This window comes from Carassius gibelio, chromosome A12 (assembly GCF_023724105.1).
Source record: "Carassius gibelio isolate Cgi1373 ecotype wild population from Czech Republic chromosome A12, carGib1.2-hapl.c, whole genome shotgun sequence".
Lineage (NCBI taxonomy): Eukaryota > Metazoa > Chordata > Actinopteri > Cypriniformes > Cyprinidae > Carassius > Carassius gibelio.
In genome coordinates, this window is record NC_068382.1 from 12,473,153 (window position 1) to 12,491,101 (window position 17,949).

At 37.1% G+C, this 17,949-nt stretch overlaps 1 protein-coding gene across 1 annotated transcript in view; it reads right to left on the reverse strand.

Annotated features, from left to right (window-relative positions):
- Positions 1 to 17,949, reverse strand: part of cpped1 (calcineurin-like phosphoesterase domain containing 1) — a 46,840-nt gene continuing 28,891 nt past the window's right edge. Inside the window, exon 4 of the mRNA XM_052611216.1 lies at positions 1 to 2,097. Coding sequence (XP_052467176.1) covers positions 1,874 to 2,097 — 224 coding nt within the window. The 3' untranslated portion in view covers positions 1 to 1,873. The remainder of the gene's footprint in view (positions 2,098 to 17,949) is intronic.

Consider the following 17,949-nt stretch of genomic DNA (forward strand, 5'->3'; position numbering starts at 1 on the left):
TTACATGGTTCAATTAATTTCATTGTATAGTATAGTATAGTATAGTATAGTATAGTACAGTATAGTACAAATATAAAACCATGTACAGAATTCAAGATCTAACTGAATCTAATACTATTAAACAATAGAAACAATCTAAAAGTTTAAGAAATGTTTCAGATTTTGCACTTAGGTTTCTAGGTCATTAATCAAAGTAGTAAATTCTACAATACAGTTTCATTTGTTAACATTATTAACCAACATCAGTTAATAAGAGCTAAAAATGACCAATACAATAAAGGTTTTATTAGTCTCAAAATAATTTCCAAATTTACTAATATATATATATATCTTAATATTAGTTAATGCACTCTGATCATCCACAAACAGTTAACAAATGCATTTGGAACATTAGGTTAAAGCAAATGTATTGCTCATTGCTAGTTTATGTTAGTTAACAAATGAGACCTTATTGTAAAGTAGTACCGTAAATTTGCAACCAGCATGTTCGGTTAGATGCAGCTCAAGTGCTAAAGGGACACAAATCAAATACTGGAACAATTTGACAATCATTTTCAGTTTCAACATTTCATTCAAACTGAATGCTAATTACATAATTGTAGTGAACAGCACACTTCCGGGCCCAGTTTAGGGTGGGGACCACAACAGTGGACAAAGCTTTGCAACATTTTTTTGGATCTGGAAATCTGATACCAAGCCCAGGAAGAACAGGACTTCTCATTGGTCAAAATGCAGTTTCTGCCCATTCTTTCGATGATCTTTTGATGTTGTGAGACAAAAACAGATGCAGCATGTCTTGAGTCTACATCCTAGAGAGACAAAGCAGACTGACCCACTTCTGAGTCTCTAGACAAGAGAGGCACAAGACATACAGACATTGCAACAAGATTAAGCTCCAGCGTGCAAACCTCCACTTCAAGGTACTTTCATCTGCATGTTCCATGACCTTCTCCACCAAATCCAGGGCCAGGTCTGTGTTCCAGATTTTAAGACCCTTCGGTGCTCCAGGGGATCAGCATCCTATAGCGCTTCATGCTCAAGGCTGTTGAAACAGATTCCTGCTCTTTTCCCTTTGCATTGCTACCAGCACAACCAGAGGAAGAAGTCACACCATTGGACATTCAAATGAAAACTTTTGAACCCCTCTGTATGATCATAGCATTAGACATTACATTTAAATATTACATGATAAGACTGAAAGATAACTGGAAGATATCTAGTTTAATTTTAGCATGTATGACACTGGTGAGGAAGCTACGAGGTGACAGATTGGATTCAGACAAGAGCTTGGTCATTTTAAGATGTCTTTCTTGCTGCATGCTTGCCGCCAAAGTCGTTCAGTCACACCCTGCTGTTTTCGGGCGCTTCTAAGTGCGAGGTGAGGTCAGCAATTATGTTTTCGGAGATCCACCCACAGAACAAGTGACTCAATGTCCCGGTCACCACAGCCACGTCTTCCAATAGTTACCATGGAGATTGCCTCTTTCCTCCACTCAGAGATGGAACAGAGTAACGAGCAGAGAGGAGCAACTCATCAAACTGTCATCCAAAATGTTCAGCACTATTAAACTACCATTGAATCCTAGCATCTCCTCACTCCATTAGTATCATGAGGTGATTTAACATCAGTGTTTAAGAAATTCTCAGACAAATTTGCGTGATTAAAGTAGGGAGACTGAGGAGGTGAGTATCAAAGATCAAAAGAGTCACTGGTTCGAATTTTTAATGCTTGCTAATGTATTCAGAATGTAAGACTTTTCATTCCTGTAAAAAACACACCTGAAAACTCTAACTGTACAATCAACGGCTCAGTTTCTAGAATGAATGCTGAAGATAAAGATGCAATCACATGATTAGTGACCTGGAGGTGGATTCAAACCAACAATTTCTTCAGGTCTTCGTCCATTCCTCTTTGGGTTAATTGGTCCAGACTATGGTAGCGATGGATGATGTCATCTTCAGTAACTACTACCACTCGCACACCGTGAGTGTCATCTCCCAGCTGACAACCAACAGCGGAGCTCACCACCATATCCAGCCCATCATAGCAGCCCCCTGCATTTCTGTGGTAGTGCCCGGAGAACACAGCTTTTACCCCTGAAACGAGAGACATATAATAGAAGTCTAGTTAAAAATAAAATATATCTCCTGTGAAATCCCACAAAACAGTTAATTCATGACCACATCAATCTCAGTTTCATGTCTACAGATGCACACAGTCCATTTGATGACCAGATACATATAAACAAATCTGATGCACCTGTTCGATCTTTAAATAAAAGTGAATAAATCTAAATCTACCTAGAAACTAAGGTGTACTTGCCAGGTTGATACTGGGTCTTTTTGAGGATGAAGTAATCCCTGGATTTACCAACTTTTGAAAGGTTAGTGACATAAAATCATTGAAAGATGTTCAAAGTTTTATTTGAGGTAATTAAGTAAACTACATATCCATTTTCATTTTTATTTTCTGAGTTTGTCTGTGTACTTGTTCCGTTTGGATGGGTAGAAATGCAGTCCATAAATAATATCTGTTTTTTGTTGTTGTTGTTTTCTCCAGGTCCTGTGTGTTAAATGTAAAGGAAATTTAAAATGAATCATTTAAACCATATCATAACTATCTTTACTCTTCCTTGCAGGCCGAAGTAATTTTTTTTTTTAGAACTTAATGTTTTTAGAACTTGACGCATATGGAAAAGACGGCTATATGTCTGTTGCTTAACTGAACATTTAAGATAATCCAATCATTTAAGAGAAAAATTATGCAACAAGCATGTTGCCTTTTTCATGCACCTATTCTATAAAAACTGTTGTATCTGTTTTGCTGGATGGATTCTCTGTGATTGTAATTAAAGCATATCCAAAGGCATCATCTGGAGTCTGGTTATTGTTGGTGGAACACTAGAGATCTTAGTCCCAAGTAATAGTGTTCATGGGGCGAGTCGTCATCTAACTTCCGAGTGAGACTCATAGGCATTGGGTAGCTGTAATTCTTTACCTAATTGTCTAAGGTCTGGTTCTCCGGTGCAGTCAGAGCTATTGCCGATGCAGACAGACACCCGATAATCATTTTTGGTGTTGGGAGACATCCAGTTTAAATTAGGTCAGGTGAATATGGGAATTTCTTCCACACATAATTTATTGTGCTAGTCTATTTTAGCTAATCCACCTTTAAACTTTGCTTTGCTTCGTAGACAGAGTCTGGAAGGGCATAATTGACAAGCATTTTTTTTCTGGTGGTGGGGTGCTTGTCTGAAGTTTAAAATCATTGGTTACCCATAAGCCAATCACATAACGTTTGGTTATGACGTGTGTTAGGTGCCGGCTCAGCCACCTCACACTTCCACTGTAAACACAGGTATACTGCGAAAAAAAAAACATTAAGCGAGTTTCGCTGCCTGTTAAACCTGATCCTGCATTAGAGCAACCAAGGGGGACACAATCAAAATGATCGCCTTGCCGGACTTTGGCCTCCCCAGGCTGTTTTGGAGCCGGAGGAAAACTGGGAGATGGTTTGCTATCTCAGACTGAGTACAGAACTGAAATTGAGCAGAAGTCTGAAGTCTTAAGTAGTCATGCTACCATTGAATGGCACTTAAAAACAAAACCAACATAGGTGACAGTTCTGTCAAGCTAAGGACCTGAATGTTTTTTTTTTTTCAAAGAAATTAATTATTTATTATATTAAGTTTACGTAGCATTAAGTAGCATAGCTTATTTCAACTCTTTACTGAGTATTTTATCAGCATATTACTATATTTTCAAAAGGATCATGGAACTCTGTAGGCTGGAGTAATGGCTGCTGTGAATTCATCTTTGCCATCATGGGAATACATTACACTTTTAAATTTATTAAAATTGAATATACTAATAATAGATTATACAATTTTATAATGTATATTATCTATTAATAGCTAATTTAATATACAATAAAATGTTATTTTATAATGTTAATTTAAATTATAATTGTTAGAAAATTGTTAGCTTGAATGCAACGTATAAGTCGCTTTGGATAAAAGCATCTGCTAAATGCATAAATGTTAATTTAATTTAATAATTTTTCACAATAGTACTGTTTTTACTGTATTTTTAAACAAATAAATGCAGACTTGGATGTTTAATAAGATAGTCTGTTCCATTCGAAGTAGTCAGGTCTTGACCAGCATGAGCTGCAATGTGGACCACAATTATGCACAAGACTATAATCAAACCAACTTTGAGGCTATGAGCTCAACACTGCCACTGAATCATCTGCATTTCCTATCTGACAGACTGTGTCTCCACGCTGGTAGAACTGACTGCAAAAACACCTGGACATGGGGAAGGCTGCTTCGGATTCAGTTTGCCCATAAATCTGCATAACCATTGTGAAGCTTCTCATCTCTCCTCTGCAGCAGTGGCCGAGGGTCTGCCATTCAGAGGTTTAAAGCAATGGACCGAATGCAGAATCACTGTAGTTCATCAAACAAGTCACCCAGAGTGAGACACACAAATGAGCTCTCTTTGGTGAGGGATGTGAGGCTGAAGGTGGCTCTTCCACAGTTCAGCCGAGGTTTCTTTTCTGAAGAGAATTCTGAAAAGGTGGTACCCCCATACCGAGGTAATAGATGCATTTGGAAACAGGAAACAAAATTCCACATGAATTTTTCATTCGCACAGCACAAAGGTGGCAAAAACCACAGGGATGATGGCAGAATACATAAAAGAAGAAGAAGAAGAAGAAAGGAGAAAATGATTATGACAGAACACAATGTTGAAAAGTATAATTACATATTGCTGCTTGCTGTCAGAGTTCATCTAAATTTCACAAGTTGTTCTTGTTCCACATGCACACGATAGCTTTCATGCTCTGTTGGACACTGCTAATGAAACAACACAATTACAAACACCTTGACACTTGAACACTTAGTGCATCACATAAAGCAGAAATCTTTCCAAAAAAAAAAAAAAAAAATTAAAAGATTAGAATGAATTATAACTGCATGTAAAATTGGAAGATTATGCACATTTCAAGCATCTTTCACATATCATAGACACTAATACACTAGATGGAAACAAGCAACAGAAACATGACGGGAAAAAAAGTGTCCAATTATCTGGAGAATTCAGATGTGAAAATGAGGATGGGGAAGAAAAATCAAGGCACTTCTTAAGTCATTTTCTCTGAAGACATCCTCTCTACTGCACTAACGGATAGAATAATTAGGCATGCAATACTGTTAATGACTGCATACAACGGCTGTAACTACACATCAGCCTGAAACCTGCTACAAAATAGGGGTCTCTTTCCACAAATCTGCACAAAACAGCCCTGAAACTATAAAAAAAACATTGTGTTTGTGTTGTTTTCTATGAATAGTCTGCAAAGGTAGGTGCTTAACATTTAGAAAACGTGAATTTATTTAATATCAGTTTAACAGATTGTCGAAATCTGACACTGTTGCATAATGTGAATTGCTGGATAAATTCAAGAAGACCAAGACCCACCTCAAGGTATAGGTCATGATAGGTGGAATAGCACATAAACTATATTTTAAAGAGGGCTGACAGGCATTTGACCTTAATTGGTAGCTTCATTTTATATAAGAGTTTATCAAATACAAAAAAAACAAGAAAGAAAAAAAAGGTATTTATGCTTTTAACTCTATATTTCTTTGCGGCCCGGTGAAACACACCACTTTGAGAAACTAATGGAATGCATAGTCGATATAAAAAACTGGACGACGAGTAATTTCTTACTGCTAAATTCTGAAAAAAAGAGGTGTTAATTATAGGACCTAAAAACTCTGCTTGTAATAACCTAGAACACTGTCTAAGTATTGACGGCTGCTCTGTCAATTCTTCGTCATCAGTTAGGAACCTAGGTGTGCTATTTGGTCGCAATCTTTCCTTAGAAAGCCACGTTTCTAGCATTTGTAAAACTGCATGTTTCCACCTCAAAAATATATCTAAATTACGGCCTATGCTCTCAATGTCAAGTGCAGAAATGTAAATCCATGCATTTATGACCTCAAGGTTAGATTATTGTAATGCCTTATTGGGTGGTTCTTCTGCACGCTTAGTAAACAAACTACAGCTGGTCCAAAATGCAGCAGCAAGAGTTCTTACTAGAACCAGGAAGTATGACCAGATTAGCCTGGTCCTGTCAACACTGCACTGGCTCCTTATCAAACCTTATATAGATTTTAAAATATTGCTTATTACCTATAAAGCCCTGAATGGTTTAGCACCTCAGTATTTGAACGAGCTCTTTTTACATTATAATCCTCCACGTCCGCTGTGTTCTCAAAACTCAGGTAATTTGATAATACCTAGAATATCAAAGTCAACTGCGGGAGGCAGATCCTTTTCCTAATTGGTGCGTAAACTCTGGAATAACCTACCTAACATTGTTCGGGAGGCAAACACACTCTTGCAGTTTAAATCTAGATTAAAGACCCATCTCTTTAACCTGGCATACACATAAAGTACTAATATGCTTTTAATATCCAAATCTGTTAAATGATTTTTAGGCTGCATTAATTAGGTAAACCGGAAACGGGAAGTCGGGAACACTTCCCATAACACCAGATGTACTTTCTACATCATTAGAAGAATGGCATCTACGCTAATATTAGTCTGTTTCTCTCTTATTCCGAGGTCACCGTGGTCACCAGATCCAGTCTGTATCCAGATCAGAGGGTCACTGCAGTCACCCGGATCCAGTACGTATCCAGACCAGATGGTGGATCAGCACCTAGAGAGGACCTATACACCCCTGAAAGAGAGCGGAGACCAGGACAACTAGAGCCCCAGATACAGATCCCCTGTAAAGACCTTGTCTCATATGACCACCACGACAAGACCACAGGAAACAGATGATTCTTCTGCACAATCTGACTTTGCTGCAGCCTGGAATTGGAGGAGAACTGGCCCCCCAACTGAGCCTGGCTTCTCCCAAGGTTTGTTTCTCCATTCTGTCACCGATGGAGTTTCGGTTCCTTGCCGCTGTCGCCTCTGGCTTGCTTAGTTGGGGTGACTTCATTTACAGCGATATCGTTGACTTGATTGCAAATAAATGCACAAACACTATTTAAACTGAACAGAGATGACATCACTGAATTCTGATGAGCTGCCTTTAACTGTCATTTTGCATTATTGACACACGGTTTTCCTAATTAATGTGGTTCAGTTGCTTTGACGCAATGTATTTTGTTTAAAGCGCTATATAAATAAAGGTGACTTGACTTGACTTTTACGCTACAACAGTCTTTTTTCATAATCATCTCCAGATTTAAAAATAAAAAATTTTTTTCCTCTATTCATGTAATCACATTAGTCTGTGTCTCTGTTTGGACATTGTTTTGCTTTGCATGCCATAAAAATGAATGCAATTTTGCAACAGTGTCTCAGCATGCTTGCAGTCGCTTCTTTTCTCGGTTGTGATTTTTGGCTGTTAACATTTCAGTGTGTCCATACTCCCACCCGTTCTGTAATCAGGCTGATTAATAAGCTGTGATCTCTTAACAACAAACAGAGCTGTGATGGTGGAGATTTGTTGTAAAGTCAGACGTTTCTGCATGTTTATAAGAAGATATCCATCTAAAGATGATCAAAAATGCCAAACTGCTGGGAATTTTGGGATTCTACATTAACGCCAACAGCAGTAATATGGCAGCACCCTTCTGTACTGCTTCTCCAGTAAATTCCTCCTGAACTTTGTCCACTCCTTGCAGCGACTTATTTCCATAAATTGCTTTTTATTTCACATCTTGTAGATATAGTTGACAAAATCCCATTTATGAGCCCATTAATTAATGAGCTCATTACTGCAAGACGAGTAGTATCTAGGGATCAACATGCCTTTTAGCTGAGAGAGGTGAAATTTGCTGAGAATGTGAAAGAATAATGCATACTAAAAATAAACATTCACATAAAATAAGCCAGAGATCTAGTCCAATAAGGAAGTATGATGCCGCTCTGTGTTCAGTTCTCTGGAGATACATTAAAGTGCTACCAGAGTCACTATTCCAAGCCACAGAACTAACGGATCTGCCAGATTTGGATGATATGTAAATCCTCATCTCGTCTCATCTATTCAACTACTCAGACTGCATTAACGGTTTAGTTTGAGGGTTGTGTGTGTTTCTGCCTGTTTGTGTGTGCTGTCATTAGGCCACTGGGATACATTATGCACAAACTCTGACAGAAATAATTTGCAAGACATAAGGAAGTACAAAATGATTTTGTGCAAGGAGAACATTGCTTATGCTGGTCATATATCGCACCCATTTATCACTGTAGATCCTCTAAATGGGCGATGGAGTTTTGTGTGTTGTGTAATTATGATTTCATCCATATATGCATGAAAGGCAACTGGCATAGTGCTTGGCAATTTCAATCAAACCCGATTCCTTTACACAGCAGAGCTGTTTCTTATCTTTAAAAACATGATCATCATGTTCATATTCTCAATTTTTACATTTACAGCAGATTACTTTCTCTGCTTATGTATTCTTTAAAAACACAAATTTTAACAACACCTTTAAAAGCAACCTTCATAAATGTCAAAATGAATATACAGATTTAATACTACCGGTATACTGTATATTATAACGTTGTGACAGTTCACTGTTGCATTTAAAATGACTCATTTTAGTTTTTAGAGTTATATTTTAAATGTATTTATACAAAATAAAAACTTTAATAATGTCCATTTATTAGATGATATAACATGACAACTGATAAATTAGTTTTAAATCAGTACAAAGATTGATGAAAAACTCAAACGTTTTGAGGGGTAAATGGTGCACTTTGGATGAGTTAAATGCAGAGCATGATTTCTGAGTATGGGTTGCCATACTTGGCTGAATGTCACTTTTTTGCTCACCAATGGATCCTCTGCAGTGAATGGGTGCCGACAGAATGACACATCAAACAGATTATAATCCACATGACTCCAGTCCATCAATTAATGTATTGTGAAGCAAAAAGCTGAGTGTTTGCAATAAACAGATTATATGATTCAAGGTAAGAGGCCACTAAGGACCCTGAGAAAACAGGGGGAATCTGATATTACTGAAACATATTTGCCAAATGCTCCAGGGTGTATTTGTGTTCTGGAGAGAGTGTCAAATTTTCACTCACCGCTCAAATCACAAAGTTTTTGTAGAGTGCTGAGTTCTGCAAGCTTGCGAATCCTCTCAGGATATCAATGTGTAGATACGATCTAAATAAGAGATTCATTGTGCAATGCAGACAGCTTCAATGATTCACGGGACATTATGAGATTGCGATAAACTGAAGTGATTGACAGCTTTTAGAGATTATAGAGGGAGCGCTCTTTGTGCACTTTCTAGGCTGTATAATCATGACTGTCTCAGAACAGATATATTAATCTCAGAAAAGAAAGTATCGTGTTTTGTGTCATGATTTTATTTATTTTGATGTTCCAAAATTACTCACTTGTGTGCTTTTCCAAGAAGCAAAGTTAAAATGCATTAACGCATTAATAATGGAGTTTCATTTGGGGGGAACCATTCCTTTAAACCAAATTACCAATCAAAGACATAATACTCAAAGAAACCCCAAATGCAGTCAAAGGCTTGTGGACCGACCAGGTTGAGTAATTTTTTGCTAAATGTTCAGTTGCTAGTTATCTTTTAAACCCCTGAAACATTCCGTACAATGATGCAAGATCTTAAGAGACACAAAAGCACAGCCAAGGCTCTCCTTAAGGAAATCTGATAACAATGGGCACTCCATCACACTGTAACCTCCACAGAACACACTATTCTTCAATGTCTGCCTAAAACAACACGCATGCCAGCTTACCTACAATTCTCAGCAGATGACAAGCATTGTGTTGATTAACCAAATCCCGCTCTCATTTCTACTGGCGTGTGCTGAATGAGAGCATTAAGACAGCTGAAATAGCAGAGGAAACACTTGGCTTTTCACTGCTAATTAACACACTACAAGATAGCACCACTGGCAGTGTGAGAAAGGTTTATGCATTATAATGCAATGCAATGCGGGCTCAAAAACACAAGTTGCCTTTTAAGATAGCACAAGTTCTATTTCTACTTGAGTGTTTAGTACTGTTGTCAAGAGTACATTTACCAATAAGATGCAATCAATTGGTTTTTACAAAGCACACAAACATTTCAACTTCGCTTAACCATGGCTCTTATAAAAGATGCCATTAGGATAGACTTGAATGTGAAACAATAAAATGTCTCATGGGTTTTTCTGTACATATGAGTGTTCAAAACACCCTACAATCATACCCAAATATATCTGATTTAAGGAGAAAATATGTGCAATGTATTTATACAGTAAGAAAAACTACAAATTCTACTCTCTTATTGGTAGCTGTAAACATTTTAGACCAGATTAGTCTTACATTATCTTCAGCTGGGATGTTCCCGTGACAACGCAGCAGGTGTCCGTCAGCAGTTTCGCTGATGGACATCGACATAAACACAATATACATTTTATATTTTAAAAAGTTTTATATATATATATTCGTTTTCATATATATATATAGCGATTTTAAAAACTTCTTTAAAATATAAAATGTATGTTTATTTGTTATTGTTTATTTAACAACAATTAAACAAAACATTTATGACAGTAAAACAGTGACATCTGCTGATGCTATGCTAGGAACATGCCAGGTGAAGATGATGAGGAAATTATTTTGTTCTTTTAGCAAAGTGCATTCCTAACGACTAAATGGCATGCACGTGCACTATTCACTCCTAAGTCCCCGCTCTAAGGGGATAGGGATGATCACTTCCATTTGGAATTTTCCCGGGAACCGTTCGGTACTGATACTAGTACCGCCACACCCCTAACTTAACACAAAGCACAGAGAACCTGATGGACGGGGCATTAGAGATTAACAGTATTTTACTGCTATGTCAGTGATGCAGAGGAATATAGGTCTGTAAACAGCTTACGATATCAGGAACTGTATATTATATGTAGCCATTGCAAATGCCACCCACTGTACAAACCTCAAAAAGCTTACATCTGGAGTGATTAGAATGTTTTCCACCCAAGGCAGATGTTTCACAGCCTCGCTGCCTTTTAGAAAATGCGGTTTGAATCATACAAATATAATTTGCAGCAGGATATTAAATCTACGAGCTCAAGGAGCCCGGTAAAATTAGTCTGTGGGCAGCGGCTGTGTTTTCCTCTGACAGTGATCTCTGATCTCCAAGAGGATTGGTTTCTTTTTTTTCTATTTTTTAAGCAAAAAAGTATTTTGCATACTTCATGTTTTGATCATTGTGGAAATTGAAATGGCAAAAGTTGATGTGTCAATGCTCTGATCAAGCCCTTCTCTGTCACCCACTACAGCACCCGACTCATTTACATTACACACTACTCGATTTCCATGAACACACAGCATACAGGTGCTGGTCATATAATTAAAATATCATCAAAAAGTTTATTTATTTCACTAATTCCATTCAAAAAGTGAAACTTGTATATTATATTCATTCATTACACACAGACGGTTATATTTCAAATGTTTATTTCTTTTAATTTTGATGATTATAACTGACAACTAAGGGAAAACCAAAATTCAGTATCTCAGAAAATTAGAATATTGTGAAAAGGTTCAATATTGAAGACACCTGGTGCCACACTCTAATCAGCTAATTAACTCAAAACACCTGCAAAGCCTTTACATGATCTGTCAGTCTAGTTCTGTAGGCTACACAATCATGGGGAAGACTGCTGACTTGACAGTTGTCCAAAAGACGACCATTGACAGCTTGCACAAGGAGGGCAAGACATCGAAGGTCATTTAAAAAAGAGGCTGGCTGTTCACAGAGCTCTGGGAAGGAAAATATGTAGTAAAAATAAAAGTGTACAAGCAATAGGGATAACCGCACCCTGGAGAGGATTGTGAAACAAATCCCATTCAAAAATGTGGGGGTGATTCACAAAGAGTGGGCTGCAGCTGGAGTCAGTGCTTCAAGAACCACTATGCACAGACGTATGCAAGACATGGGTTTCAGCTGTCACATCCCTTGTGTCAAGCCACTCTTGAACAACAGACAGCGTCAGAAGCGCCTCACTTCAAAAAGGAATGGACTGCTGCTGAGTGGTCCAAAGTTATGCTCTCCGATGAAAGTAAATTTTGCATTTCCTTTGGAGATCAGGGTCCCAGAGTCTAGAGGAAGAGAGGAGAGGCCACAATCCACATTGCTTGAGGTCCAGTGTAAAGTTTCCACAGTCTATGATGGTTTAGGGTGCCATGTCATTTGCTGGTGTTGGTCCACTGTGTGTTCTGAGGTCCAAGGTCAACACAGCCGTATGCCAGGAAGTTTTAGAGCACTTCATGCCTCCTGCTCCTGACCAACTTTAAGGAGATGCAGATTTCATTTTCCAACAGGACTTGGCACCTGCACACAGTGCCAAAGCTACCAGTACCTGGTTTAAGGACCATGGTATCCCTGTTCTTAATTGGCCAGCAACTCGCCTGACCTTAATCACATAGAAAATCTATGGGGTATTGTGAAGAGGAAGATGCGATATGCCAGACCCAACAATGAAGAAGTGCTGAAGGCCACTATCAGAGCAACCTGTGCTCTCATAACACCTGAGCAGTGCCAAATACTGATTGACTCCATGCCACACCTCATTGCTGCATTAATTCAAGCAAAAGGAGCCTCAACTAAGTATTTGAGTGCTGTACATGCTCATACTTTTCATGTTCATACTTTTCAGTTGGCCAAGATTTCTAAAAATCCTTTCTTTGTATTGGTCTTCAGTTATATTCTAATTTTCTGAGATACTGAATTTGGGATTTTCTTTAGTTGTCAGTTATAATCATCAAAATTAAAAGAAACAAACATTTGATATACATCAGTCTGTGTGTAATGAATGAATATAATATACAAGTTTCACTTTTTAAATGGAATTAGTGAAATAAATAAACTTTTTGATAATATTCTAATTATATGACCAGCACCTGTATATAAAATGAGATTAAAGTTTGAATCCAATGTCACTTTTAGTTTTTTTGAGACTGAATGTTTTGCCTGATTTTCAGTATCAACACACCATGATGCATCTCTGACCATACAAAGATATATATATATATATATATATATATATATATATAGTTTCTTTTGAACACTAACCTTAGAAACAAATAATTATCTATATTTTTTCCTTATGGCTAACATAATCGTTAACCCATTGGATTTACTTATAACTTTTCCAACATACACAGGACAGAGACTCATTTAATGGTTTCTGGTGTCAGAACTGATGTATAACTGAAAATAAATAGAGAGTAAACTAATCTGACACATTAAAAAATGTGTTTGTGAGCGCAGGCTTATTTGTTTACAGCCGTTACCGGAGAAACCTATATCTTTCCTGCACTACAAGCTCCTCCTGCAGGCAGAGAATTAATTTGCATTAGGACACTCTCTCCAGAACTCGATTAAAAAAATTAATCTAATTAATTAGAGGCTTTGTAATTAATTAATCGAAATTAATCGCATTTTAATCGCATATAAATATTTGACCTAATAACAGTATTTTTTTTCACATGGATTTATAGTATACCATTGAATAATGACTGAATACATAAGCTTAAGCAACAAAATATTATTTATTTTTGTTCAACCAAGTCTAGCAGACCAGTGCAATTTTTGCCATTAAGTGTAGCAATAGCATATTTAGAAACAATTTAGAAATAGTACATTTCAGAAATTCAGGAAGCTTATAGGTGCTGGAACCTTCTGTAAAGTGTTTTTTAAGTAAAACACAATACTGTCAATTACATTCAGAACATTGGAAACACTGACTATTAGAAAACATCTCTCTGTTGCTTCAGAGGCCATAACATACTAAGTCCAACTCTCAATAACCTTGGCCAAAACAATAAAAGAGTTCAACATAAACTGTTGCACCAACAAAATAATACATAGTTCAACATAAAGTGTAAAGTCCACGTTAGCTGCTATGTGTTTTTCGTTGAGGTGATACTTGAGGCTCGATGTGCTGCAGTGATATGCGAACGCTAGTTGGTGCTCCAGTATAATCGGTCCGCCGAAACTCATCCAGTGAGAAACGTTCCGCGGTGCAAAAATACGTTATTAAAAATGCGGGAATTTTTTTTTCTGTAATTAATTAATCTTAGTTAACGCGTTATTTTTTGTGTAATTAATTAATCTCAATTAACGCGTTAAAGTCCCGGCCCTAATTTGCATATATATATGTAGCAACAAATAGAAAACGACACTGTTATGAATAATATAAAATGTTTAAATTTGAATGTCGGATTTAAATGAACGCTGTTATAAGAGTAATTTATCGTTAGCATAAGCGCAGCTAACGTTCATATAATGAGCATTAGAATGAAGTTTCTTTAACTATTTAAAGCTCCTATAACTTTTATTAGGGTAAAAAAATAAACAAGTAGGACATGATGATATTTACTATTTTATTTACTTAAAAATTGAAAAGCCTTTTAAAATTAAATATGTCCACAGTTTGGATTAAATGAAAGTATATTTTGCTCGGGTACCGAAATTGGTACAGAGAACCGTGGATTTTCACTGGTATTGATACCGAATAATGAAATTTTGGTACCGTGACAACACTAGAACTAGGGTCATTTTTATAAATTTGAATATTATTTTCTCTTGTGGATTATATGTAAGCGTCATTTATGTGAAAACCACAACTGTATGTATGAGCATATATATATTAGTTGTTTTGCTGGAATATGAAAAGTTCTAAACTATTCAAAATTCCATTATGTAGACTAGTAAATATATAAATACTACTGATATATTACCCTTTCTCTCCAATTCACAAACAAATTAATCAGTTTTTTTTTTTTTTTTATCAAACCATTTGGCAAATCACTCAGAAAAAAACCATAAGTCACTTACTGAAAAGCAGATTTATATTATTATCTTATTATATAAATGAGAACTAAAATTGTTTATTTATGCCTTGTGAAAGCAATGTGAAAAATGCTAATCAATATAATTTAAGTCCTGTTGTTCTTATGACAAAAAGATACATATAAAATTAAAGCTGCAAGCAGCGATGAACGGGCCCTCGCACCCGGGCTCACCGCCATCGTGTGGCTTTAGTAAAAAGGTGAACGTTGAGAAATATGCATTTAAACTCATAAATATAAGTGCAATATATCAAAGTTTATTCCATATGTGTGCCAATCTTCCTGTTGCCAGCAGGTGGCGCTATCGTTATAATGGAATAATGGCCTTCAGATGTGTTCAAGCCAGGACCCTTATCACACATGTGAAGTTTGGGCAAGATCGGACATTTTATGCCTGAGTTATAACATCTTTTATTCCCATGGCGAGACATCGAACTTCGTCATGGCGCCATGGACACGCCCTTTAACAAAAACTCAAGATCTCCACAAGTTAACATTGCACAGTCCTTCAGATTAGACTGACCACAAAAAAGACATTGATGTCATAAAATCTCTAGGAGTAGTTTGTCGCAGTGTAAAATATGTCACTTCCTGTTGCCAATAGGTGGCGCTATGACTATAACTGAATATGGGCATGTAGATCTGTTCAGGTCAAGAGTCTCATCCAACATGTGAAGTTTGGGGCAGATTGGACATTGTATGTCTGAGTTACAGCAACTTCCTTTTTCATGGCGAAACATCGAAATTTGTCAGGCCGCCATGGACATGCCCTTTAACGAAACCTCAAGTCCTTCGCAATTTAACATCGCAAATGGCTTTAGATTACACTGACCAAGTTTGGTGTTGATCTGAATAAATCTCTAGGAGGAGTTCGTTAAAGTACAACCCCTGAAAATGGCAAAAACAACAGCAATTTTGAAGGGAAAATTAAAAATAACCGACTTCCTGTTGGGATCCGGATTTCGTACCAAGAGACTTTTTTGTAGGTATTGGAGTGTTACATGTGTGTACCAATTTTTGTACATGTACGTGAAACATAGCTCGAGGCGCACTCCGTTGAATGTGTATAGGTGGCGCTATAGAGCCATTCTGCCACACCCGCTGGAATATTGGCCTGCAGATCTGTTCAGGCCAGGACTCTTATCACACATGTGAAGTTTGGGGAAGATCGGACATTTTATGCCTGAGTTATAACATCTTTTATTCCCATGGCGAGACATCGAACTTCGTCGCGGCGCCATGAACAAGCCTTTTAACGAAAACTCAAGATCTTCACAATTGAACATCGCACAGGCCTTTAGATTAGACTGACCACAAAAAAGACATTGATGTCATAAAATTTCTAGGAGTAGTTCGTCGCAGCGTAAAATATGTCACTTCCTGTTGCCAATAGGTGGCGCTATGACTATAACTGAATATGGGCATGTCAATCTGTTCAGGTTCGGAGTCTCATCAAACATATGAAGTTTGGGGCAGATTGGACATTGTATGTGTGAGTTATAGCAACTTCATTTTTCATGGCGAAACATCGAAATTCGCCAGGCCGCCACGGACACGCCCTTCAACGAAAACTCAAGATCTTCGCAATTTAACATTGCAAAGGCCTTTAGATTAGGCATACCAAATTTGGTGTTGATTTGAATAAATCTCTAGGAGGAGTTCGTTAAAATACAACACATGGAAATGACCAAAATTACACAAAATATGCTCATAATATTAAAAATAACCGACTTCCTGTTGGGTTTAGAATTTCGCTCCAAGAGTCTTTTTTGTAGGTATTGGTGTGTTACATATGTGTGCCAATTTTCGTGCATGTGCGTGAAACGTAGCTTGAGGCGCACACCGCTGAACGTGTATAGGTGGCGCTATCGAGCCATTTTGCCACGCCCACTTCTGAAACCCATATCAGACGTAAATTTTCGCCAGTTCGGAGGTGTGTGCAAATTTTCCTGACTTTTTGAGTATGTTTAGGCCTTCAAAAAGGCGATTCATTTGGCACCGTAATAATAATAATAATAAATATAGCTGCAAGCAGCGATGGCGGGCTCAAGCCACCAGTGCCATCGCCACCCCGGTGGCATCAGGTAAACTGTGGCCAGCGGGCACATGCATTCACAATATCCCTCTGGCAGTGAGGTTTTAAAGGATATGGCAGTTAAAGGGTTAATCCGAATCATCTAGACTTTAAAATCACATTCAGAACAATATATATATATATATATATATATATATATATATATATATATATATATATATATTTAGTAACACTTTACAATAAGATTTCATTTATAAACATTATGTTAACATGAACAATATTTATATAGCATTCATTCATGTCAGTTAATATTCCAAACTTAAACATTAAAACATTGTTTTATTGTGATTTGTTTCCAAGCACATTGTACCAATTCCAAACCATATCAATCTTAAAGCTGCGGTAGGGAACTTTTGACGCTCTAGCGGTTAATAAACAGAACTGCTCGCGTCTTGCAGAAGAACATTGTAGCTGGAGCTACTTCTCTCTGTTTATGTCTATGAAGAATCACAAAGGTACTGGGTTACTCCGCCACGGTATCCCCGAAGCAATCTAAAATAGTCCGAATATAAACACTTATTATAGGTGTACCCTAGTGATTCAGGACAAGCTAAAAACACGGTTTGGAAAATGGATTCATGGTGTACTCGCTTATTATGTTCATTTTTCTACATTTTGAACACAAACAAAGTTACGGACCGCAGCTCTGATTGGTTGTTTTTTACCGGGAGCGCATGACTTTCTGCAAATGGCAATAGGACCACTGGGAGGAGCCAGAGGAGCTTGATTTTTTTCACAGATTATATGTCTCATATTCTACTGTCAGGACATAATGACAGGTTTAATAAATATGTAAAAAATATTTTTTTACAAAAGTTCCCTACAGCACCTTTAATAACTACCATTATTTTTATTTAATAATTTATGAGTGCTATACAATAGTCCAGGAAAGCTGGAAGAGAAAAACTCCTTATATTCATGTGTGCAGAAT